General features: G+C 32.4%; 2 protein-coding genes across 4 annotated transcripts in view; both read left to right on the forward strand.

Annotated features, from left to right (window-relative positions):
* Positions 1-5,232: 5,232 nt before the first annotated feature.
* LOC132713833 (serine/threonine-protein phosphatase 4 regulatory subunit 3A-like) overlaps positions 5,233-27,439 on the forward strand; it is a 29,013-nt gene continuing 6,806 nt past the window's right edge. Inside the window, exons 1-13 of one of the 3 annotated variants that reach the window (XM_060696512.1) lie at positions 5,233-5,393; positions 5,508-5,773; positions 13,881-13,936; positions 14,257-14,355; positions 14,807-15,430; positions 18,428-18,577; positions 20,543-20,704; positions 21,669-21,723; positions 22,391-22,467; positions 22,982-23,084; positions 23,579-23,737; positions 24,373-24,542; positions 24,932-25,086. In XM_060696512.1, the coding sequence (XP_060552495.1) occupies positions 5,626-5,773; positions 13,881-13,936; positions 14,257-14,355; positions 14,807-15,430; positions 18,428-18,577; positions 20,543-20,704; positions 21,669-21,723; positions 22,391-22,467; positions 22,982-23,084; positions 23,579-23,737; positions 24,373-24,542; positions 24,932-25,086 (1,958 nt within the window). In that variant the 5' untranslated portion in view covers positions 5,233-5,393; positions 5,508-5,625. The remainder of the gene's footprint in view (positions 5,394-5,507; positions 5,774-13,880; positions 13,937-14,256; positions 14,356-14,806; positions 15,431-18,427; positions 18,578-20,542; positions 20,705-21,668; positions 21,724-22,390; positions 22,468-22,981; positions 23,085-23,578; positions 23,738-24,372; positions 24,543-24,931; positions 25,087-27,439) is intronic. The other 2 variants (XM_060696527.1, XM_060696520.1) reach the window with 2 other exon arrangements.
* LOC132713824 (protein GVQW3-like) lies at positions 10,788-12,138 on the forward strand. The gene is made up of 2 exons (XM_060696500.1): positions 10,788-11,472; positions 11,838-12,138. Exons 1-2 carry the CDS (start codon positions 11,179-11,181, stop codon positions 11,871-11,873), a joined length of 330 nt encoding a protein of 109 aa, XP_060552483.1. The 5' UTR covers positions 10,788-11,178; the 3' UTR covers positions 11,874-12,138.

Below are 27,439 nucleotides of genomic sequence, written 5' to 3' on the forward strand. Positions count from 1 at the left end.
AAGTAGTCGATTTATAATTACATGCAATAATATTTACATGAAATCAATGTTTTACCAGGCAGTTACTTGACAGTTCATGGTCATTCTGGAGTATCAAAATCAATTGTCGTCTCATTTGCGTTATTGGTGCACCATAACAATATTACAAAGATTGCGAATAAGTCAATCGTTGAAACATAGATTATTTAGTCTTAAATAGTAAACAAATCATCTATACCCGTAAAGTATAAAACAGTGAGATATGGATGTTTAACTATATACGGCACAGATGATACTGTCACTTTATTGGAAGTAAACGAGCTGTATATTGGGAGCTGTGTATTGGGAAGTGTGATATACTACAAAACAGTGGGGTGCCAATATACGGTATGCTGATATATTTCATAGTGGGAGAGACTATCTGTTAGAGAATGCCTGTTGTTCAGCAAGCTGTAGATGAATTAAGTCATAGGATTTTATTGAACTTCGTAATTTTTAAAGACTTAAGATTTAGTCAATGTAAAACAAAAACAACAATATAAACACCCTGTATAGATCTAAAGATTCTTTTCAAAGTTTAGCATAATTTCTAAACCGTTTGACCCATTTAATTATTAATAAAAAATGGAAGAACATCCTTTAAAGTTAAGGACTATGATATATACATGTAGTCATCTAAGTCTCTGGCTTATGACACTGAATTAATAATGACATTTGCCGCGAACATCCCAAATAAACACACAATATCTTTTTAATGTGATGTATATATATTTTTTCATCTTTGACTAAATATAAACAATATCAATGATATGTAATCAGATTTTTGTAAATAAAATCTCATTGATAAATGATTAATTAAACAAGATATTTAATATCGGCGAGTTATTGCCATACTGTCGGAATCGGCGAAGGATTACCGAAATCCGCGTATAATTTGGTTATTAATGAAGATTAAAAAAAAAAAGGTTCTTGCATCTTTATACAATATCAATGAAATGTAAAAAAATGTAAATAAAAATCGCTTTTGATTAATTTAACAAGAGATCTAATATCGGCGAGCTACTGCCAAACTACCCGAATAACAATCCTTCCGACAGTATGACAGTAAGTTCAGTAACTTGCTGATCTAGTTTAATTAATAAAGCGTGATTTTGTTTATAAAAATCTTTGTACATGTCATTCATATTGTTTGTATTTAATAATTCTTAAAAAGTTCATAAATAAAATAACTGGCCGATTCCGGTAATAATTCCCCGATTCCAGCAGTATGACAGCTGGAACATACGATATATCGTATGTCCCAGATGACAGTAACTTGCTGATCATAATTAAATCTCTTGTTTTAATGAATCAAATGTGTTTTTTTATAAAAAATCTTATTACATGTCATTAATTGTCTATATTTTATAAAAGTTCATGAATAACAAAATTACAGGCCGATTCCGGTAATCATTCCTCGATTCCGGCAGTATGACAGTAACTAGCTGATCTTAAGTATGTTGCTTAATTAATCGTAAGCGATTTTTATTTATAAAAATATTTTTACATGTCATTAACATTGTTTATATTTTATAAAAGATGCAAGATTTTTTTTTAAAAGTTCATAAATAACAAAATTACAGGCCGATTCCGGTAATCATTCCCCGAAACAACACGCTTTCTGTAACAGACAGACCCTCCCACTATGAAATATATCAGCATACCGTATATTGGCACCCCACTGTTTTTTTTTGTAGTATATATCACACTTCCCAATACACAGCTCCCAATATACAGCTCGTTTACTTCCAATAAAGTGACAGTATCATCTGTGCGTATATAGTTAACATCCATATCTCACTGTTTTATACTTTACGGGTATAGATGATTTGTTTACTATTTTAAGACTAAATAATCTATGTTTCAACGATTGACTTATTCGCAATCTTTGTAATATTGTTATGGTGCACCAATAACGCAAATGACGACAATTGATTTGATACTCCAGAATGACCATGAACTGTCAAGTAACTGCCTGGTAAAACATTGATTTCATGTGAATATTTTATAAGGTTTGTATTGTTTAAATAAAGATTCAAATAAAAATTATTGCATGTAATTATAAATCGACTACTTTATGAAATCAAGAATTGAGTTTTGCAAACATAAAGAAAGACTAAACTGGCCCATTGTTATCCGTCATTTCAAACAATCCTCTGTTAGCAATGTCCTGAAAAATATAATGTAAAGACGATATTGCATTATTCCATAAAAGATCAATGATAATGTTTGTAAATACATGCAAAAATAAATGATAATAATAATATTGAGTTCACATTCATAACAAAATTAGAATCGATTCCAGTAATCCTAGACGAAGTGAAGCCGATTCCGGTAATCGCTCGTCGATTCGGTAGTATGGAAAAAATCATAGATCACCTTGTTTATTATGTAATAGCGATTACAATAAATATTATTAAATATCATTTGAATTGTTTGTATTTAATAAAATATGGAAAGATATTTTTAAAACGCCGAAATATAACAAAATAACAGACTAATTCCGGTATTTACCTGTTAATTCAGGCACTGTGATAGTAATTAGTCTATCTTAGACATCTAGTTTATAATAAGAAGTGACCTTTATTTCATAAAAAAATCTTTTTATATCAATGATATTATTTGCATTTAATAAAATAACATAAAAATAACTATAGTATACAGGCTGATCCCGCCCATCCTTCCCCTATATCGGCAGTATGACAGTAATTCGCCGATCTTAGGTCTCTTGTTTTATTAATTAAAAGCGAATTTACTTACAAAAATGAATATCGTTGAAAATGTTTATATCTTATAAAAACATGCAAAAGAAATATTTAAAAAGTTCACAAATAACCAAATTACAGGTCGATTCCGGTAATCCATCGCCTATTCCGACAGGTTTCCCGTTTTTGCCGATCTTCAATATTAATCTTTTTATTATTATATAACAGCGATTTTTCATAAATCTTTTGCTTCTTATTTAATACCGATTTCAATAAACATTATAAAAATCGTTTATATTGTGTTTGCATTTAATAAAATAATTCAAGGTTATTTTTTAAACGTTGAAATATTGGTGGGGAAAAAACAGACCGATTCCGGTAATTGTCCGATAGCCCTGACACTGCATATATGCGATATGGCAGTAATTCGCCGACCTTAGATCTCTAGTTTATTATTTAATAAGGATTCTTCATTTTCAGAAATCTTTTTAGATATCAATGATATTGTTTTCATTTTTTTCTTGCAAAGTCCATAAATTACAATAATACAGGCCGATTCCGGTAATCATTCGGCTATTTCGGCTGTATGACAGTATATGTAACTCGCCGATCTTCGATCTCTTGCTTTATTCACCAAAGGCGAATTGAAATTTACAAAATAAAAGAATGAAAGAAACTTTTAAATATCATTCATAATATTTATATTTTATAAGACGAATATTAACAATGCAACAGAAACGTTAAAAATGTACAATAGACTAAATTATACGTCGATTTCGGTAATCCTTCGCCGATTCCGACAGTATGGCAGTAACTCGCCGATATTAAATATCTTGTTTAATTAATAAAAAGTGATTTTATTGACAATAATCTGATTACATATCATTGCTATATTTTATTTAATATCAAGGGTGCAAATATTTTGTTTAAAGTATAAAGATAAGCAAATTACAGGCCGATTTCGGTAATCCTTTGCCGATTCCGGCAGTTTGCCCGTTTTCGCTGATCATAAATATTTGTTTATTATTATTATTTAAAAGCGATTTTTTTCACAATCTCTAGGAAGATTAATGTTAATATTTAGGTTTTATAAAAACATGCAAAAGGAACATTAAAAGTTGCATAAACAACGAAATAACAGGCCGATTCCGGTCACGGGCAGTTTGGCAGTAGCTCGCCGATATTAGATCTCTTGTTAAATTAATTAAAAGCGATTTTATTTATAAAAATCTTTTCATAAATCATTGATATTGTTTATATTTTATAAAATTGCAAGAAAAAACTTAAAAAGTTTAATTATTACAAAGTTACAGGTCGATTCCGGTAATTCACCGCCGATTCCGGTCGATTCCGGTAATTCGGCCGATTCCGGTAAGTCGTGTAACCCGACAACCAGTGTTAACTATGTACCAGTAAGTTATGAATAAAAAAAATCTGCGTTGAATTAACTGTAAAAGTTGGCTTGTAACCAGTTCTAAGGGACACTTTGAACCGTATTACATATGACGTTCATGTATAAAACATGTATTCTAAATTAAATTTTTACTTTTTTATGATATTATTTTCAAAAAGGGAGAGTAACATTGACGACCCATTAGGTCCCTACTTGTTATATATGTAGTGTTACCCTGTTCCGTCATTCCGTCCTTCCGTCATCATCAGTTTCCGTTCATTATCTTAGTAACGGTTGCACATATTCAACCCAAATTTCACATATGAATATATCATGAGATATGGCCACCACAGAGTATCTTGTCCCCACGAACTATCTCGTGCCCACGACATACTTATCTCGTGCCCACGACTTAATAATCTCGTTCCCACGACTTAATAATCTCGTGGCCACGACATAGCATCTCGTGGCCACGACTTAGTAATTCGTGTTCACGACATAGTAATTCGTGGCCACGACATATTATCTCGTGCGCACGAGATAAATAAAAACACACACACATTTGCTACCGTCATGATAATGCTTTGAATTCTGAAATGTTTCTATTTGGAAAAAAAGTTCATGAAAGGGTCGGTGTAAGCAATTCTGTCGGTAATAGAAACATTGCATGTAATGTACTGTCAAAGAATTATTTGTTTAGATTAAAGCTAAATTTTAATCGGCTGAATACATGGCCATTTTTTTTCGTCATTTTTAAGAAATTCACTCAATCTTTCTAAAAATACTGACATAATAAATATACAGTATCAATTATATATTAATTAGATCTACTCTTTGTATCTAGTTTAGCTTTAAATGGCCGGTGTTGTTCTACTTTGTTCAACAAAAGTTGAAAGAGAAATTTGAGGTCGTTGACTTAGATACATGTTCTAATAATTAAACTCCATCTTGGTCAATGTATTTATTATATCATCATCCGTAGATTTTATTTTGTGTATCAATGAGAGAAAACATATCTCATGGCCCTACATCTTCAAGTCCATTAACACAAAGTGCCATCCTGAAAAACGAAACGTCAGTCCTTTGATATGATATTCACGTAGGACTTTTGAAACGAACACAGTTAGTAAAATGACACCGTATCACCGTGGAGTTTCAAATGAAAACCCCAAATCAAGTTTAATCACATTCAAGATGGCGACAAATACACTAAATTGAATCCGACCTGGATTTGGCTCATTTTCACAATTTAAAGGTCCCATTAAATCCTGCAGTAGGTAATTCATATGACTTCTTATCCATTTGGCTCTGTCGATTATTTCTGCTGTCAATAGTTCAATTGATTTCTTTTGATTTTCTTTTATACCAAAATTAATTTTTGTCTTTTTCAGTGATCGCGGCTTTATCTGTCCGTTTGTTTGTAGAGACGCTCCAATGTTGCGATCGAGACGGTAGTTTAATGAAAACGATATTTTATTAAACTCGACAAAGTAATTACCAAGTAAAATAATGGCAGACACGAGCACTAGACGTAGAGTGAAGCTGTACATGCTGAATGAGGAAAGGCAATGGGATGACAGAGGCACTGGTCATGTATCATCAGCTTACGTAGAGAGGTTGAAAGGAATGTCTCTTCTTGTGCGATCAGAAACAGATGGTAAGGAATAGTCATTGAATAGTAAATGAAAATTCGATGGTGATCATATCAAAGAGGAAATTACAATTCCAAAGTTAAAGAATCAGATCCAGGAAATTTCTGGATTTATGGTTAAACCAATTAACCATACCCCACTTTTTACAGTCTATCTATATAAAATAATCTATGATGTTAAAACCACAAGGTAACAGAAAATCTTATTTTTTAACTTGGTTCAACCAATAGTATTCATTGAGCACGCCATGAAGTAAAGAGAAGCAAATGATAATTAAATTATATATCCTGGTTGTACTATCTACCGGGAATGGAAGCCTTATTAGGCCCACCATCATATTATACAGAAAAAATCTAAAATGAAATAGTTATTTACTATAGAAGCTACCATTTTTTGATAAATATAACAATTATCCAAAAGAAATTTTAGCAAACTAGTCAGATCAGCCCCAAGTCAAATCGGCCCCAAAATTAGTCAAATAAGCCTCAAAATTAGGCAAATCAGCCACACAACAATTTTAACTACCTAAAAATTTCTGATCGGTTTCTGATAGGTGAAAATATTTACTGTTTTTTCACCATCTTGCCAAAATGTTTGATCACATGAGTACAAGATTGACCTGCGTGGAAGGTTAGGAAAACAATGTCATGTCCCAGGGCTGCAGATAACATGCGTATTTGCGTTATTACCCAATTAAAATGTCTAAAAACCCAATAGAAATAATAACTAAGGGTAAAAAAAGTAAATGAATTCTTATTTATGCAAACTACATTTGAACTGGTGCTTAATGACGTAAATTATTACTTAACGCGTACATCAGGCAGATCAAACTGTTTCAGACTGTTTTAACCTTTTAATTATATCAGGCAGCTTGGAAATCTCCTAGGCCAATTAACCATAAAGCAAAGTAGTAAGTAGCTTTTTTATAACCATACAAAACCTACAACAGTCTACAATGAAGGTAAAATACATGAGCTTGTGCTTTATAACCCAAATTGGTTAGAGGGGGTAGGGTAAAAAATACAGAAATAACTCAAAGAAAATAGAAAAAACCCAATAGATCACAAAACAAGGGGTAATTACCCAATATACACAAAATGTTATCTGTAGCCCTGATGTCCTTTTATTCATTTTATTTTACAAAATACTTTTTTTTACATAATTATTAAAGGTGATTTGCTGAGTTATATTCTACTATTTTATTTAAGTACTGTAAAATAAAAAATAGTAAATTAAAACAAAATCTCGAGTATTGAAATCATGTCTTGTCAAGAAAGATATTTTTATATAGTACATGCCAGTACTCAAAGTGGTTCCCACGAATTACATCATATGAGGTCTCGCATACTTCCGAAGTGACATGGTCGACATCAGCAAGTTTAATTGATGTTTCACCGTATGATATGCAATTTAATTGACAGTATTAACATTTTATAATTTAAACAGTCTAGAAAGATGTTGAAATGATATATTCATCGGACAATGGGCAAGAATAAATTACGTAAGTCCATGACGAAATAAGAAAGTTAAAGAATGAATAAGAAAAATGCAAAGTTTAAGGAGATAATTCTGGAAATATGGATTCTAGATTTATAAACATGTTTTCATAAAAATTCTAAGTTCAAGGGAGGTCATTCTGATAATTTTTGTGCTAGAGTTGTAAACCTTGTCACATATGATGTGGTTGATGACCAGAAACTTATATTTTAAGTTTGAAGTGAATACCTTAAGAAATATAGAACTTATAGTGAAAAAGCTAAAGGATATTTGCAAATTTAAATAAGGTTTCACCAATGTGTTTTATTCTGGTTAGGTTTCATAACGGGTCTGATCCAAAACTTTGAATAAAGAAAAAATGTTAAAAAAGCAAAAAGCGGCTTATAAAGTGTTGAAAGCTAGAACTACTCTTCAAATACATAAAATACTGCTTTTACATTACATAACGTTCATATTTTAACATTTTTACTTTGAAAATGAGACAATCACAGGGTTCCCACGCTACCGGGAAAAACGGGAAAAGTCCGTGATTTTCAAAATCGCAACTCCCGGTCGTGAAAACGCCGGGAATTTGCTCAGTCCGGGAATAGTCTGGTATTTAGTCCGTACTGCTAAGGGAAGTAATCGATATTGAACAATATGGCTGCCGCCGAAGCAACGTCCATTTCCTGGTTTGGATTATTGATGTTTTCTTCCACCGGGGATGGTTTTAACAAGCTATCTTGGTATTTTGAACATTTTACAAATCAAATTCAGCTTTTTATGCCGTAATGGCTTTGAAACCTCGCTAGAAATTAACAATGAAAACGAACAAAAAAATAATAAGCACGTCTGTGTTTATTTACTGCACAGTCGTCCAGCAAATATGTCGTCTGCGCTAGTGCGCCAGTTGCGAGACAGAGAAATAGGAATAGGAAAAAAATCAACAAAACAAATTACACCTTATTATTATACATTTGGATATGACTGGCATCAAAAATGACATCTTTTGTAATATATATAAGCCACCCCATGAGAAAACAAGTGTGTTTGTGACAAGCATGGATCCAGGTGAGTCCTTCACATCTGTACAGTCTTGTAAGGATCCATACTGTCTGCCTAAAGCTTGTGTAACATTTTTATGGCCCTTTAATAAAAAGGTGTTTTTTCTGTGTGTTGCCAGATACGCAAAAGCTTGTCCGGACTACTCCTCATAAACTACTGGTGCAATTTTATCCAAACTTTACAGGAATGATCAGTACCAAGTCTAGTTGTGCACTGTCCGTCTGTCTGTCCGTCTGTCACAAACTTTGTCCCAACATGAAATTGGCCATCATGAGGCGACACATGTGATTACTGATCGCTCTTGTTTTAAAGACATAGCAACTTTTAAAGATTATGTTTCGCTTTTTTTTTTCTTCATTAGATAGCCTGGTGTAGCGCCATCGTAATAATGCAGTTACACTGACATTTTCTTCCGAGTTCAAGGTCATTGAAAGTCCTATGTATCTAGAATTTGATTGGACACTTTTAATGAAACGGCGAATCAAAACTCGTTTTACATTATTTTATTCAAGGGAGAAAACTCGATCTTGATCGGCCTTGGATATCATATATCCCGGTATTCGTACCGGACATAAGGTCTGGAACTCGGGAAAAAAATCGGACCGGCCTGATTATTGCCGGACATGTCCGACGGTCCGGCAACTTTCACGAAGCCTGCCTGATGTGACTGCATGGATAGCCACACTTGTCTGGATCCATGCTAGTCACACAAGCACTTTGTTTGTTTTCTTGTGGTGCTGCTAAAACATATGTAATTACTTTGCTGAAAATTTAATATAATTGCTTCGTTTCTCATTCACTATTAAAGTTTTGTTATGACTGACCCATGTTTAATAGTTTTATGCCAATATTGTAAATATATACTGTTTTCATTAAAATGACAAAACTCTTACAGGCCAATTAAGATTTGTCATTCGTGCAAGTAAAATGAACAATATTTTTATATGCCCGTTTGAAAAACGAGACATATTATGTTTTCACCCTTTACGGGCTCGTAGGAAGTCTGGAAAATACCTGGAATTCTCAAATTGAAAAACCTGGAATTTAAAAAAAAATCCTTGAAAAAACCTGGAAAAAACCTGGAATTTCACTCCTAAATAATAGTGGGAACCCTGCAATCAGCTTTTAGGCCATCCAGGGTATTTCTAGTACCATGCATTTGTAGAAGACAATATCTGGATCCAAGAACCAGGATGACCAGGATCTGGAAAAGTATTTAACATAGGGGGAAAAACGAATTAAATTCTTTGGTTTGATATTATAACAATAAACCTTAAAAATATTACTAAATACTTGGTTACATGTTGTAATTGTGGCACTAAGAGTTAACATTTATTACATCATAGATATAATGACCAGTATATTGAGTTAATATTTAGCTTAAAATATGATACATTTATACCAGCCTACATATAATATAAACCTAGGACTAGGCATACCATATCTCGAATTTTTCCCAACCACTGTTGTGATTCATTACCATTTTGAATAATCTTTCCTATTTATACCAGTTGCTGTGCAATTTCTGCATTAGATTAAGCGAAGAAAAAACAACACTTTATTGACAATTTTGTCAACTTTTGGTCAATAATAATAGATTTGTTTAAATTTTAACCTAACTTGACCAGTTTCCATAAAACTGTGGAAAAAGAATGGTGATACTTGACACAATTTGTTTGTCTATTCACAATCCAATTTCTAATTTGATATCACAGAAAATATTTAATTATCTCCAATTTCAACTTAAAATATTTTAAGGTGACACTGCTAAGTTATATAATAAATATACATGTATAAGTTTTGTTGTAATAATACTGGTTTGTGATAGCAATCACTGCCTTTACTTGGATTAAACACCAACAGTGCAGTGCTTAGTTAATTCGAGAATATCACAGTTATTTACTTTTATATCCACACTTACAATGCATAAAATGTGAAAACAAAGATCAACAAGGAAGGGCAACATTAAATGAACGCATCCCCTAACAAAAACCAGCAACGCACTACCAATTGCAAGGAGCCAAACCCACAAAATTAAGCATGTCTCTTACCAATGAAATATGTTGTTAATCGATCCACGCTTCTACATAATCATAGTTCTGATTATCTGATGATAGTCTGTAGACCCGCATATAGGCAGATAAAACTCTTTAAGATCACCATGCAATATACGCTTGGAACTCAATACCTTTTTTTGCGAAGTTGACTTTTATTTGATATTTCTATGAAACTGGGATACAAAGCAGAAAATTTGTACAGACTCACTTGTGACGAGCCTCGTACAGTGTTTTTAATTTGTATTTAAAAATAAATTCTAAGTAATCATATTGGCAATAATGAAAACAGGTCATAGCAGGTCTCAAAGAATCTTTCTAGGGTAACTCACCCTGCATTTTGACTGACAAAAATAGAATCAAAAACACATGACTCAAATATACTATGTACCGGTCTATATCGGTATAACCAGCTTTATTCAGTTACATACGAGGGGTGTCCCAGAATTACGTGGACTTTCGCTATAACTTTTTTATTTTTTAATGCATTTTTTAGCAAATTTGTACACAATACCTTTAACATATCCTTAATGAATATGTCCATTATTTTTAAATTTCTAACATTGCTTCTCTATATTTTACGTCGCTATAGTAACGCAGTATGCGCAGGGCGGGGCAGTCCAATATTTTGTATTAATAAGTTGTCTTTACTTTCGTATATCTTGCGTATTTATACGTAAAAAATGGCGCGACGTCGTAAGCATATGCAGTGACGTCATATGAACGTTCGTTTGAAATTTTGACGTCATAGCTGTTTCCGTTATTGTTTACCAGCGGACAACTGACAACCGTTGCTCTTGGATATTTAACAAAAAATGACGTCCACGGATTACGCGGAACATCGGACTATCATCAAGTTTTGTGTTAATCTTGGGAAGACGCCAACACAGACGCAGGAAATGTTGGAGACTGCAAAAGTGAGACCTCCTGTTTGTCGATCACTCGTTTTCAAGTGGCATAAGCGTTTTCGAGACGGCCGAGAGGACATTGAAGACGACAAGGGTCGTGGGAGAAAGTCAACGTTGACTGCGGCGTCAATTAAGGAAGTCAAGGACGTCATAGATCGGGACAGGCGTTACACCAAGGTCAATGCTGAGTACTATTCAAGGGTAAGCCATTATTTTGCGTTTAAAAAAATGATTTTTAAAAATTAAGCTAATCACAATTTATTATTTTAAACGCAATTTATCCGCTTCAGCTTTTAAGAAAGTGAACTCAAACTGCTATAGTAAGCAGTGCGCAGGTTATTTCCCTTGTTAACGCACATTGTCTTTGCGTACAAAATAAACTCCACAATAATAATAATAATAATAATATAATAATAAAAATAATAACAATAATAATAATAATAATAATAAAAATAATAATGATAAATAATAATAATAATAATAATACCGCGTCAGCATTATCACCGTCGTCTTTAACACTATTTTCGTAACAAAAGTTAATAGTATGCTTTTTTATTATTATACAGGGCGGTGTACGACCAGTGGATATATCGACACCATAGGTGTATTGAGTTAGGCGGCGACTATGTTGAGAAAAACTGACATTCGACGCCACGCATTTATTAACAACTAGCGACGCCACCGGAATGACGTCGTAACGTCGGAATGGACTGCCCCGCACCCGCTACCCCTTGTCTCATTACCCTGCCCACAGACACTGATCCAGTTGCCGGAAAACTTTGAAATTTTTTGTACTAATGCAATAAAGTTGCATTTTGTTCATGTTAATTTTGTTTGTTTTTAATTTCAGTAGTTTTTGAGTTACAGCAAAAGTTCACGTAATTCTGGGACACCCCTCGTATTGTTTATAATACTTTTCATACTTTATAATCAGAGACATAGCCTGTATACTTATTTCATTGAAATTCTAATGCATTCTGCTAGTAGTGCTATGGAAATCGGCCTCAAGACTAAGAATAAAACATTTTTTAGAATGCATTGCATCATATGTTTAAAACATAGTTGAGGTTGCTGTTTTTACGAAACTGGGAGGTTATTCGATTCATCATATCCGTTTAGTATAGTTTTATACTTAGCCACGAGATCAATATCCGTTTTTCATTTGACAGGTATTCTGATTGAAATGATGTCTGCAGTTTGATTGTTTTACCACAAGTCTTACAATAGCAACTTTATGATATTAACAATAAAATATCATTTGAAATTTTGTAGGGTTTTGTATATTTGTATAGATAGCCTGTAAGAAATATAATTTTCCTGGACCTGACATATGTTATAAATCTTAATAACTTATTGACAATTGTTTGGAAGTAATGGACATGTATCAGAAATGATGCTTGTAATGACTCTCCCATTTCATCAACACTAATTTGTAATGGGCAGTTGGCTTGAAACAGGAATTACTCTGACAGCAGACTTTATTCCAAGTCCATATAAAAAAATGGTCAAAATGACAGGAAAAACATTACAAAAATAATTCTTAAAATTTTGTCAGACACATCAACATTTCCATTGATATAATAGTAACATTTTAAGTTTGAGTATTCATGTTGTATTCAACTCTGTGTCACTGCCACACTTTGGTTAACTCTGAGATTCTTTTTTGTATAGAATTATGCCCCTTTTCTTACTGTCTAGCGCTGAGAATAGTCAAGCATGGTTGGTGTCCAGATAGCCCTTGTTTTAAACAGTCACCAAGGGATAATTATTTACCCATTTTTATTTTCTGTGGTTTTAAAGGGACCCACAGGCAAAATTTTCATTTCTTTGTTTTAAGTTTTTCATTCATTATTCTGTAAATGTCCTCAAAACAAGTACACTTGGCAGTTATAGGAACAAAATTTTCTCCTTATAAAGAATTAAATGTTGGTTTCCTAACCTGACCCACGTGGGTCAGGTTAGAGCGTTAAGATTTCACAATAGTTGTCAAAGTGAACTCTGGAAACGTTAAAGAACATGTCAAATGAACGACTTAGACTTGTTTCAATCATACAATATCCAAAATATCTGTTATTGTAACTTCCAGGGTTTGTTCAAGTCACATGACTTGTTTTAAAACTACTCGGTGATTCAGTCGGCGTCTAAATTTCGTTCAACATATATAGATATATTTACACTTAAAACCCAAAATATATAGAATTTATACAGAAATTCATGCTGGGACTTTAAAAAAATGTCATTTTAGCGTGATTTGAGTACATAAGATCATTTTAATATTTTTTTCATTAATTTGCCTGTGTATCCCTTTAAAATAAGAATTATTTTAACATATATATACAAATACTTTAATTGCAATTAAACATTTTGTCATCACCTCAGACATTTTCACAACTGTGTATCCCATAATTAGTTTCATTTGGCATACCATGATCTAGCATTGTTTAAAAAAGTCAGGTTGTAAAGTGTAATAACTTATTTCCATCAAATTATAGCAGAAACTGCATGTCTGTGTGCCTAGCTGCACAATTAAAACATTAGGTTTGAATATGTTTTCATGGTTTATCATCATTGACCTTTGTTATACTTATGATGAATTATTGTTCTTTCAGGGTCAATACTCCTTGAGTCTAAAATTCAACCTGACACAGCCTATCAAAAACAGCAGGTATCCTCTATTTTGATGACATGCTTAAATTGAGTGTTAATTGTTTTTTATGTGCATGTTTTCACAATAACCTTAATACTTTTTTTTTACTTCATCTATGTAATAATTTGTAAAATCAATAAAGATATTGTCAAAATACATACAACCTGCAATTCTCTATAAAGATATGCTATTGTAAAACATTCAATGACTCAGAAGTAAAGGTGTTTACATCATCATACTAAACAATAGGTTCATACATTCTTCATTGGTTTCATCCTTTAGTAATATGGAACTTATGATTAGAAGATGTCTGTATAATCTTTCACTCCCTCCAACAGGAAACTCTGATAGTGTGGTCTGAAGGAGAGAATTATGATCTTGCCCTTAGCTTCCAGGAGAAAGCAGGATGTGATGAAATCTGGGAGAAGATATGTAATGTAAGTGCTACATTATGATATGCATCTCCTCTTATTTTTCAATAAAGCTTCATTTATTCAACACTTGCGTTTTGCTTAATAATTATTACATGTTTATGACATTTGAGTTTTATGTCGCACCAACACAATATTGGTTTAAGGAGACTATTGGCATTACTGGTGGTGCCCTTCCAAGCATTATTTCAGGCATGAACAGGCACCACATGAACATCCCTATTTTTGACTTTGATCTTAAGAACTATAAATAAGTTCCTATGAATGGAATTATAATTTATGAATGAGAAGATTGTATGTATTGATCTAATTGTTAGCCAGTGCTAAATCTACCCTGTGGCCCTGAAAATATCCAGTTTGTGGGATGGGTCAATGACCTTAAGTTTCATATTCTACTGACCATCTTGTCAAAAAATAAAGTTTGTAAATGAAGGTTGTTGTATCATTGATATTTCAGGTTCAAGGAAAGGATCCCTCTGTTGATATAACACAAGATATTATAGAAGAATCTGAAGACGAAAGGTTTGAAGAGATGCCTGAAGTAGCCCACCCTATAGATTTACCTGTCTGTGAACTAAGTAAACTTGTAGAGATCTCGGAGCTGTTTGGTAGTGTTCTTACATCACCCATCCGTAGGGAAAAACTAGCACTAGTAATTGAACAGGACGGCTATATTAAAAAGTTACTAGACTTGTTTCATATGTGTGAGGATTTGGAAAATATAGAAGGCCTTCATCATTTGTATGACATCTTCAAAAGTGTGTTCTTGTTAAACAAAAATGCTCTATTTGAAATTCTGTTTCAAGAGGACACCATATTTGATGTTGTAGGTGTACTTGAGTATGACCCTTCACACCCTCTGCCAGCTAAACATAGAGAATATCTACAAAAAACTGCCAAATTCAAGGAAGTAATTCCATTTACAAACAAAGAACTTGTATCTAAGATACACCAAACTTATAGAGTTCAATATATTCAAGATGTGATACTTCCCACTCCATCAGTGTTTGAGGAAAACATGTTGTCAACCTTGACTTCATTCATTTTTTTCAACAAGGTGGAAATAGTGAGCATGGTGCAGGTACGCAAATTTTAAGTTTTCATACTCTGTTCACTCACTGTATTCTTTACAATGGTTAGCTTCAGTATTTAAAGTATAAGCTAAATGTGCAAGTTTATTGTATTGTTGATAGCCAGAATTTACATACTCATTTGGACAATTTTGCTTACTTAAAAATTGAGCTACAGTAGTGTCTTATTTGGTTTTCATGGTGTTGATATATTTGCTTTAAAATTACGCCATAATGCAACAATTTCAAAAGTTTTTGGTTGAAGGTAGAAGTGGATTTATAATATAAGATATTTGTTGCAGACCAACATAATTTTGTTATAATTATTTATTACATGCTTTTCCGTGGTTTATAGAAATATATCAATGAAATATAAAACTGATAATTTCACTGTTTGAAGCAGTGAAATTATCAATTTGATAATTTCACTGTTTTGATTTTAAGCCCCTTTCAGTGAAATACCAGCATTCACAGTACCGGAAACCAACTGAATAATGTGACGTAAATGCCGTCATGTCGTATAATTATTTGGCGCGCTTTTCATTTAGTATTAGGTTAAAATGTCTTTTAAATGTTTCTTTGCATATAATGAAAAGAAAATTTGTTTAGTTTAGTGTAAGATCAGTATATGAGCCGCGTCATGACAAAACCAACGTAATTGGTTTGCAACCAGCATGGATCAAGACCAGCCTGCACATCCGCACAGTCTGATCAGGATCCATGCTGTTCGCTATCAGTTTCTCTACTTGTTATAGGGTTTGTAAGCGAACAGCATGGATCCTGATCAGACTGCGCGGATGCGCAGGCTGGTCTGGATCCATGCTAGTTGCAAACCCATTATGTTGGTTTTGTCGTGACGCGGCTCATATATTTTACCTTGTGACCACCTAAAAATCATATTTCACTTGTGGCTGGCCACTTGTGAAATATATTTTTTGGTGTTCAATGGGTGAAATATATTATGATCTTACACAGGACAAAACAATTGTCCTCTATTTAATGAAATGGACAGTCTAATAGATAGTGTTGATCCAATATAATATATATGAAATAAATACATAGCCTGCTTTGCTGATATTTATTAATAGTCATTGTGGCACCTTTTATTATCTGTTTTGGTTTGTCAGCTGTTAACTAAAATATCAGTAAAACTATGGTTATTTTCATTAAGACGTTTGAGGTGATATTATTCATGATTCAGCAATATCCAGAACAAAAATTATCATGATAGCAGCCTAAACCTTGTGCACTGTTAAATTTATTTGACAGACTTGATCTGCATAAAGACCTAGTATTGGTTGTAATGCTAAGGTAATTTATACCATTTGGAAGTTTTCCACTGAAAATCATGTAAAACAGTGTATGCAAGTGTGATATTAAGTAAATGATCTCGTGCAGTAAATTGATCCAAGTTGGTATATGTCATCAGGTATATATATATATATCATTATGTCTTCCTCAATCACTAATTCAAGTGTAATTTAATTTATTATGATTATGTAAATATGTTAATGTTTCCTAATTTACATATGCATAACCATCATTTAACTGTCATGCTTTTTCCTGGCCATTTTGGGAAAAAGTACCGATGGGTCTGATAGTGGTAACACTGCCAAAAGACGTGACTGTCCTTTCACAATTTCCTTATTTTGGACTGCATTGTGTTTTAACATTAATGGTTTCCATAGAAACAAAGCTTTGTTATAAAAATGGTGTGGTTAAAAATAAAATATTGTAATTTTACTTAATTTAGATCAAAGATATTTGAAGTTCTGATTAATGTACATTTAATTCAGACAAGTTATGATAAATTTCAATTGAACATGTTATGGATATAATCAAACTTTCTTGAGCATTATTGGAATTCATTTGGTATCATACAATAATTTACATGAAAACATCTTGCCATATACATATGGGATGAGATAATGTTTATTTCTTTCACATATAGTCTTGGAATTATTATAAAAGGTGAAGAAGGGTTTTATTGACCCTTCAATAATTGTCATTATGAACAAATGTTTAGTCTACATAATTATATCTAATCTATGTTACTTAAAATTTAAATGTACTGAAAGCCTAAAATTGCATATTGGTTAATAATAGCATTATGAGTCACACATACTGACTTGCTTTAACTTGTTATAAGATATACACAGACTTCATGCTCTATATGATATGGAATTAAATGTATGTCATATAAGTGTAGGTGTTCTATATTATATCAAAAATAAAAGTAAAGGGAAAAAAGAAAAGGAAAGGGGGAAGAAAGAAAGAAGAAAATAGTAGAAAAGAATTAAAAACCCTTTAAATTAGTGTATGCACTGAATGATTTTTGTGAATTGTTGATGAAAACACTTCTCGTTAATAATATTGTTATGTTAAGCTAACTAATAATTGAAAATACAGCTGATTCATACCATAAAAAATTCAAAATTTGAACACATGTGCTTAGTTTCAGCGAAATTCAGTTGTGCCACCCAAAGTTGTACTTAAATCTAGATTTGAAAATTAATTTGTTGGTAAACAAACTTGTACAGTTGCCACAGCAACAAATACAAAAACAAATAATTTGCATGAACTGATTCATAGTATATCCAGTGATTTTTTTGTGTGGATAAAACAGAAAAGGGGGAAAACCTGAAATCAAATTCCAACAAGTGAGAAAGGAATTAAACCTGACATTTTATAAAAATTTACAATTTCAAGTTTAAAATAATTTAATGTGCATGGTACACAGCAGAGGCTATATATAGGGACAGCTTTTATCAACTAGTTGATTCTAAGTCAGCTGCTGTCAAGTCATTTATCTTGTGACATATGTTGGGGAAAATAAAGCAGTTTAATGGGAAATATACTTATTTTGGGCTAGGGGAAACAGTCTTTATTGTTTGTTGTAAAATATAAGAAAAAAATCACTGATACCAGATGGCAAGCATGGCAGGAAGAGTTATACAAATGTTTGCATACCCCAGTTATAATGTATAATTTGTAAATGTTCATTGTAGGAGGACGAAAAATTCTTACTGCAGTTGTTTGCTAGTATTACTAGTGAGAAAAAAGATGATGAGTCCCGCAGAGATCTTGTCTTCTTTCTTAAAGAATTCTGCACATTCTCACAGAATCTTCAACCTCCAAACAGGGATAATTTCTTCAAGGTGAGTTAGTGTACTACAATAATAACACTTTATAGCTCACCAGAAAGTTCTCCGTGATGGCAATGTGTCTCTTGTTTGTCTTTATTAACAATTTCATAACAGGGTTGCCAGCGGACTTGAAAAGTCAGGGAAATTGGGTATTTTTTCAAGGTCAGGGAATTGTCAGGGAATTTTGAAATTTAGTCAGTGAAAAATGAAAATCCTGAAAAGTCAGTGAAAAGTCAGGGAAAAATTATTTCAAATGTCGAAAAATTTACGCATTGAAGGTCTTTCTTGGCTATGGCAGTCTTTAAGCATTTAATATTTGACTTTATCACTCTCACAGTTAAGCATTAAATTCAAATAACTGTAAACTGTGATATTAAGAAGCATTATATGTTAACTTAGTGATTATAATACCCATTATTTACCTTAGAACATCATTCAGCCTAAAGACTGAAAAGCTTTGCAGCCCTTGCCTCCAGAGCTGACTAATATGTAATTTCTGTTGCATAATTTAACCAGTTTCCATCATGTTTGCAAGACAAATCCTCTTGTACAATTTCTTAGTGTCAAAGCAAAAAGCAAAGCAGGTTATATGCCAATATGGTAGTTTGGTATACATGTATACTGACTAGATTTTGTTAGTAATTAAAAGCCCTTCTTTGCTTTTTGCTTTGACACTAAGAAATTGTACAAGAGGATTTGTCTTGCAAACATGATGGAAACTGGTTAAATTATGCAATGCTATGTTTTTCACACTAACTTTTTTTCACACTAACTTACTTCACTCATTCAAAGTCTTTAATTTTATAGTGATTATTTCATGATATGCCAAAAGCAGCCCTATGTTCTTGTTTTCACAATCAGTGGAGTTTATCATGATGCCTTATACAAGTAACTGTGTTAAATGTTTATTGTTCTTATAGTTTAGAGATGTTTGAATTTTAAGTTTTGTCATACAAGTATTACTCTTATAGTCTTGGTGTTTTATGTGTTACTACTAGGAAGGAAAGAGTGACTTATGTGATTTCTAATACAGATGCTTACATTATGATTCTTCTGATTTTCATGTCATATGTTTCACTGACCAAAAGTCACACTGCGTTTGAATAGAAATAGTTAAGAATAGTAGAACACAATGTTTGAATCATTACTTTGATGTAAATGTTTTATATTTTGGAAAATAAATACAAGTTTACATGCAAAAATATAATGGGAGGATTGGACGGCTATAGGGGAGGTCAGGGGGCCATTTATGTGTTTGACGATTTTGGTCAGTGAAAAACATGAATTGGTCAGGGAAAAGTCAGGGAAAAGTCAAAGAATTTTATTTCACCAAAGTGCTGGCAACCCTGTCATAAATCACTATCTCTTTAACCACAATGTGGATTTTTTTACCAAACTTCCCAGGAATGAGACTGAGGTCCTTTTAAAAAAAGGTTTCATAAATCATGCCCCTTGGATCAAAATTTGTTTCATCCCAGGGATTACTTAGTTTACATTGATTTTTTTTGTAAAACACATTTTAGTCTTCAATGCCCAGAGCATATAGCATTGTCTACATACCTAGGTACAATAGTGACATAAAGATAAATCATGCCACTTGGGGTCATCAAAGTGCTCCTGTCCTGGGTGTCCCCTTAGTTTACATATATTTAGTTTGCATAAAATTATAATGAAAATAATTTCTCAGTAACTAACAATGGTGAGAGCTTAGGTGTTTGGCGTGTACCATCAAGAGTACTTGTGCGCATTATTTCATTTTCCAGTAATTGATCTTGGGTTAGCTACTTCAGGACCATCATGGTCCTTTGTTTGATTGATGCTCTAGTTCCATTAAATACCTGTCCAATTTTTACTCTCATTAGTTTTACTTTTAAGCAAACATAAGTGTTAAAATTAATTTTGCTGTGATCGCTTTTCCTCTCTCTTCCTTTGATAATATCAAGACTCAGATTCATAATTTATTATTCTCTGTTTCAGACACTATCAGGGTTAGGCGTTTTGCCAGCAATAGAATTCATACTAGGTTTAGACGACATTAAGATGAAGTCGGCCGCTATTGACATTTTCTCATACATTGTAGAGTTTAGTCCGTCCATGGTCAGAGAGTTCATCCTCAAAGAGGGTCAAAATCAGGAAGATGTAAGGAAGTTTATATCTTTATTTGATTGAACATTTTAATTTATACATTGAAATGAAAAATATGAAAATGATAATTACAAAGGTTCTTCTTATGATTACTTCTCTATAGCCAATGAAGCGAACAAATAATAGTCGAAAACTGTATCTGATGGTTAAACCTGTGTTGTCGTTGAAATCCTCATATACACATTGTTGGAAAAAGGTAATGTACATTTGACAGTCATATTGGGTTTTGGTATGATGCAAGTTTATATCATTTGGTTACAAGTTTAAAATTGCTCTAACATAATGACAGAGGTCGAGTTTTATGCAATCTAAAACAAAATATATAAAAGACAAAATAAGCTTTAGTAATGTTTATACCTAAAATGCATTAAAATATAGAATAAGTTCTCAAACTTGTGTAGTTTAATGCATATGTTGTTTATGTCATATGTCATGTCAGATGTTGTCAGTTTGTGTTAATACATAATACTAAATGCATCAAATTGGCAAACATTGAAGAACCATATTGTCATTGACCCTTATTTGTTTAAGGAAGATAGCAAACCAGGATAGAATTGTATTATGATTACTTAATCATTTTCATTATCAGTTCATAACAATCTATAGTAAAAGCAAAACATTTGCTTATATTCTCAAATCTATTCAGCCAGAATGACTAGTATTACATGAATTTAGTTATGTAAATCTTGAAGATTGATAGTTTGCGTCATATACAAATGTAGTCTGATTGACAATGTTGGAACTACACTGTATTTCTTTTCAGTTAAATGTATAAAAGGGTCCCTGTAAGAAAACTGTGTTATACTAGTCACTTCTTGTTTGTCTTGGGTATCTTTGGCACACATTTGAGGCTGCCTTGTCTTAAACAGTCATGTCCTAGCAAGTCCTACTGGAGCAGAATACAAATCACATATCAGAATGCTGTTAAAAAATTATTGGTTTCTTTTATGTTTTTCAGGATGACCTGTTAATAAACCTAGTCATAGAACAAATGATAAATGATCCAGATACAGGTAATGACTATCTTATAATGAGTGAATCATTTTCTGTCTTGGGAAGGGAATTGGGGAGAATGAATGGTTTTTTACGGTTCAGAGATTTAATGGTCCATTAATTCCCTGAAGTGCTATTATTTTTAGCTTGACTTTTTGAAAAATTAGGGTGAGCTATTGCACTCGACCAGACACTTTAGCATTTTGGTTAGGTTTGTGTGTACAAGTTGGTATCCCTTAAACTAATTTAAGGCATTGGTTTGAACTTAAGACATTCATTTGAGAGTGTGATAGGAGGTCGCTCTCTAAGGCCCATAATTTTTACGTGAATTTTGACAGAATTATGGCATTTTATTTAACTTAGAAAATTCTTCATTATCAAGGCTCTTGTTTTACTATCAAGCACTGAGTAAAGTCAAGCATGCTGTCCCACCAACAGCACTTGTTATTTCTCATACTATAAATCCATCATTAAAACATTATTAAACATGCGTATGACTTTTGTAAAGAATGAAAAAATTATTGAATTCTGAAGCATATTGTGCCTGATTGTCAGGGTAACATTTTGATTAATTCTGTTGTTCAAATAATGAGGTGAAATTTTAACATTTATGTTTGTAGTTGAGAGTTGTTGTTGTTGTTTTTTTGTTTTTTTTTAATAAAAAACTTAATGAATGTGTGATTTTAGAGTTGGGAGGTGCTGTACAATTGATGGGAATAATCAGGTTGTTAATTGATCCAGAAAATATGCTGGCAACCACTATGGTGAGTGAGTCATTGTTATGGATATGATCAGTGATTTTCCTGCTTATATAAAAGAACTCCGATAAAAGGCCTCTGCCCAATTGAAATTTTCTTTAAAGTCATGCAGTTTTCCCAAAAATCATAACTTAAACCTGCTTTTTTACTTTCCAAATTAGCAATTTTAGTGATAATTTTTCCCAAATCAAGTGGCTCAGGCCTCTTCCCAGTTAAGAGAAAAAAATCACTGATGATATATAAAGTGTTGAATTCACACCAAATAAAATCATCTCATTGTGCGTTATGCTAAATATGTATTAAATTACTTAACATGTAGTATTGTTTAAGTGCTTTTAATAAGATGAGTAAAATGTTTAAAATATATACTAGTTTTTATTCTGACTGATCTACAGTGGAGAGCTGCATTTTTTGGAAAGCTGATTTTTGAGCTTAACATACATTAAGTCAGGTGGTTTTATCAAAATGTTATTATGTTGTATAATAATATTGTAAAGTTGTTACTGTTTTGTTATTATAGAAAACAGAGAAGACAGAATTTTTAAGTTTTTTCTACAAGCATAGTATGCATGTTTTGACGGCTCCACTGTTTGCAGTAACTGCAGAGGAGAAACCTAGCAAAGGTATGTATAATTTGATTGGTTGGATAAAGATTTAATTGTGTTGCTATCTATTTTAATTACGTAGAAAAAAATTTCTCTAAACAACCTAAATCATAAAAAATTAATTATCTGTGAGATATACTAAATGAGCTATGATGATATTACATTAGACTACACTACTTTTAATTCTTAAACCATACAAACTGAACCAGTTCCGAATTGGTCAGTACATGCAAGTTTTCAAGCAGAGTATTCTTTCATATTTTCTGTTGATAATAAAATTATCATTTATGTATAGAAGTTAATAATAAGTATTAGATTTTGTAACTACTTAATATTTAAACCACAGAGTAATTTTCTATGATGTGTAATGGTGCTGATAGCACTATTGATGCCAGACAGAATAAAGTTAAATATATGACTAATAAAACTGCTATGATTATTTATAAGAGTATTATAAGACTAATTACAATGATTACTTACAAAACTATTGTGTGTACATTATGTCTTTTCAGATGATTTTCAGACAGCGCAGTTGTTAAGTTTGATTCTCGAGTTGTTGTCATTCTGTGTTGAACATCACACATATCATATAAAAAATTACATCATCAGTAAAGATCTTCTACGCAGAGTTCTTGTCCTTCTCAGGTCACGTCATGCATTTCTCCTGCTTTGTAAGTGTACTTTAATGGTTATTTATAGCTTGAACAATGTTATTGACAAATCTCCAGGTTGAATTGTAAGAGAAGATTTAGTTATATTAGAAATATGATATTGGAAGTAAATAGGTTGCACTAAATACTGTTAAGATATTTATCTTTTCTGTAAATCTTGTATCCACATTTGTCAGTTTCTGTATTACCATAAGCAGAAATTCACATTGAATGTATATTTTAATCTTTCATTGTTAGCATGCAGTATAAACTGTTTTCCCACAATATTGATTTAACTAGTATCAAAAATATTCCAAAATAGTGTTAATAGTTAGTAAAATGCATGGCACTTCATAGAAAAAGAGATCATTCAAAGTCATGTGAATTTCTTAATTCTGCTTAATTTCTCAAATTGACTTGTGCAGTATCCATTTTTAGAACTATCAAATTTTTAATGTTTGGGATATTGAGATGATCAGCCAAAGTTTAGAGTCTGGTCAGACTGCACAGATGTTAAGGCTGGCCTGGTTCTATACTGGTTCTATACTTCAGGAAAAGGTCTTTACTCCAGGTCCAGTCAGCAGTCAAAAGTCACAGAAAAGCACTTTGAAACTTTTCTAGAATAGGAGAAATATTGTTTATGTTTATACTTTCAGGTGCCTTAAGGTTCATGAGAAAGATAATTGGTATGAAAGAAGACTTTTATAATCGCTATATCATCAAAGGCAACTTGTTCAAACCTGTTGTGGAAGCATTTAAATGTAATGGCAATAAATATAATCTCCTCAACTCTGCCATGATAGAACTGTTTGAGTTCATTAGATTAGTAAGTAGTCATTAATTCATATAATCTTACTAAAAGACAAAATGACGAGTTATTTACCTGATGTTACTATGAGTTCTAATTTCAATAGTGACTATGATCCAACTACCTTATGAAAAGTGTCCTACTCTGAGTTGAATGTTTGGCAAGACTCAAGTATCAGAACCAAGCATATTGTATACAACATTGAAAAACAAAACTGACATGCGTGTTCATTAAACTAAAAGTTAGAAAACAGTAAAGGATGTAGTATCAAAGTACTTTTATTTTTACCTTTTCACTGACCATTTACACTAGGATGGACATAATGTCACTTAAAATGTATATTATACTTTATGATCATATCATTATCTTTGGTCAAAAGTGTATGGTTTACTGTTGTTGTATTTCAGGAGGACATTAAAAACTTGTGTACCCATATTGTGGAAAGCCATATAAAAGATCTGGAACATGTTGATTATGTAAATACATTTGAGTCTCTCAAAACCCATTACGAGCAACTTCAGGACAAATTGAAAGATAAGACGGGCTTTGAGGGGTATGTCATGTATGTAGATCGTTTCTTCATTTTCATTTTTTACCCATTTTGGTATCATTTTTAGCTCACCTGTCACAAAGTGACAGGGTGAGGTTTTGTGATCTCTTTTCGTCCGGCGTCCGTCCGTAAACTTTTACTTTAAATGACATCTCCTCATTAACCACTAAGCCAATTTCATCCAAACTTCACAGGAATGTTCCTGTGGTGGTCACCTTTAAAAATTGTTCAAAGAATTTAATTCCGTGCAGCCATGGCAACCGAAAAAAAATACTTAAAATATCTTCTTTTAAAAACCCTAAGAGCTAGAGCTTAGATATTTGGCATGAACCATCTTCTAATGAGTGTCTACCAAGTTTGTTCAAATAAAAGCCCTGCGGTCATAATTGTCCCCGCCCCAGGGGGTCTTTGATTTTCCCTATATGCATATAGTAAAAACTTGAAATATCTTCTTTTAAAGAACCCAAAGAGCTAGAGCTAAGATATTTAGCATGGAACATCTTCTAATGAGTGTCTACCAAGTTTGTTCAAATAAAAGCCCTGGGGTCAAAATTGGCCCCGCCCCAGGGGGTCATTGATTTTCCCTATATGCATATAGCATAAACTTAAAAAATCTTCTTTTAAAGAACTCAAGGAGCTTGAACTAAGATCTTTAGCATGAAACATGTTCTAATGGGTGTCTTCCAAGTTTGTTCAAATAAAAGCCCTGGGGTCAAAATTGGCCCCGCCCCGGGGGTCATTGATTTTCCTTATATGTGTATAGCAAAATCTTAAAAAATCTTCTTTGAAAAAACCCAAATAGCTAGAGTTAAGATATTGAGCATGAAACATCTTCTAGTGAGTGTCTACAAAGTTTGTTCAAATAAAAGCCCTGGGTTTAAAATTGGCCCCGCTCCAGGGGGTCTTTGATTTTCCATATATGCATATAGTAAAAACTTAAAAAATCTTCTTTTAAAGAACCCAAATAGCTAGAGCTTAGATATTTAGCATGAAACATTTTCTAATGAGTGTCTACCAAGTTTGTTCAAATAAAAGACCTGGGGTCAAAATTGGCCCCGCCCCGGGTGTTATTGATTTTCCTTATATTTGTATCGCAAAAACTTAAAAATCTTCTTTGAAAAAACCCAAATAGCTGAAATAGCTGGAGTTTAGATATTAAGCATGAAACATCTTCTGGTAATTGTCTACAAAGTTTGTTCAAATAAAAGCCCTGGGGTTAAAATTGGCCCTGCCCCAGGGTGTCATTGGTTTTAACTATATGTGTATAGTAAAAACTTAAAAAATCTTTTTTTAAAAAAACCCTGAATGAGCTAGAGCTTAGATGTATAGCATGCAACATCTTCTTATGGGTGTCTACCAAGTTTGTTCAAATAAAAGCCCTTGGGTTAAAATTGGCCCTGCTGGGGGGGGGGGGTGGAAGGAGGGGGGTAGATCGTTGTTTTTCATTATATGTGTGTAGTAAAAAACTTAACATCGTGAAACACTTCTAATGGGTGTCTTCCAAGTTTGTTCAAATAAAAGCCTTGGGGCTTAAACTGGCCCTGCTCCGGGTGCCTTTATACAGGTGAGCGACCTCAGGGCCATCATGGCCCTCTTGTTGATATGAATCTTTTATTTAAATGATAAAGAATGCATTTGCCTTAATGGAAGTTTGATTAAATCATAGTTCTGAATTGGAAATCTTGTGATTTAAGCGTTACAGTAAGTGTAATAGCAACTAAAATCTATGCTGTATATACTGCTAATATACTGCTAATATATATAATATCAAAAAGGATTAAAAATGGTTAGTTGACATTAGTGTCTTCATATGAAATAATTCCAATATATCATTTAGTGCTTTAATTATTTGAGCTAAATGGTTGAATCATCAGCTAAAAATTATGTCATATTGGCAAAGTAGAATTTGTCACAATTGAAAATTCACTTTTTATTTCCTTTGTTCAATAGAGAAGGATAATGGAACAAGTAAGAAAAAATAATTAGCGGATATTCACAAGATACAAAGATACAAATGTACTTATTTTAATACAAATGTATCAATTTTATATCCAGATTCATCATTAATTACATTAATTATCATTAATTGAATGTTGTAAAAGTAAATGCATGCAATATATGATTACAACATTAACAGTTTATGCATTAAGAGTGGAATAGATTTACAGAATTTGATTCATAAAAACAATATTGTTCCTTTCCAAAAATATATTTTATCGGTATAGAATTCCATTAGATTTAAAACAAATTTAAAATATAGTCATGTACACGAGCTTGACTGATTAATGGATTGCCCCAAAGAAAAAACCTATTAAATAACATTAATTTTAAGGAATTTCTTGTTATAAGTTCTGGTGGCAAAATA

This window comes from Ruditapes philippinarum, unplaced genomic scaffold (genome assembly GCF_026571515.1).
Source record: "Ruditapes philippinarum isolate M1 unplaced genomic scaffold, ASM2657151v2 ctg635_1_1_1_1, whole genome shotgun sequence".
NCBI classification, from domain to species: domain Eukaryota; kingdom Metazoa; phylum Mollusca; class Bivalvia; order Venerida; family Veneridae; genus Ruditapes; species Ruditapes philippinarum.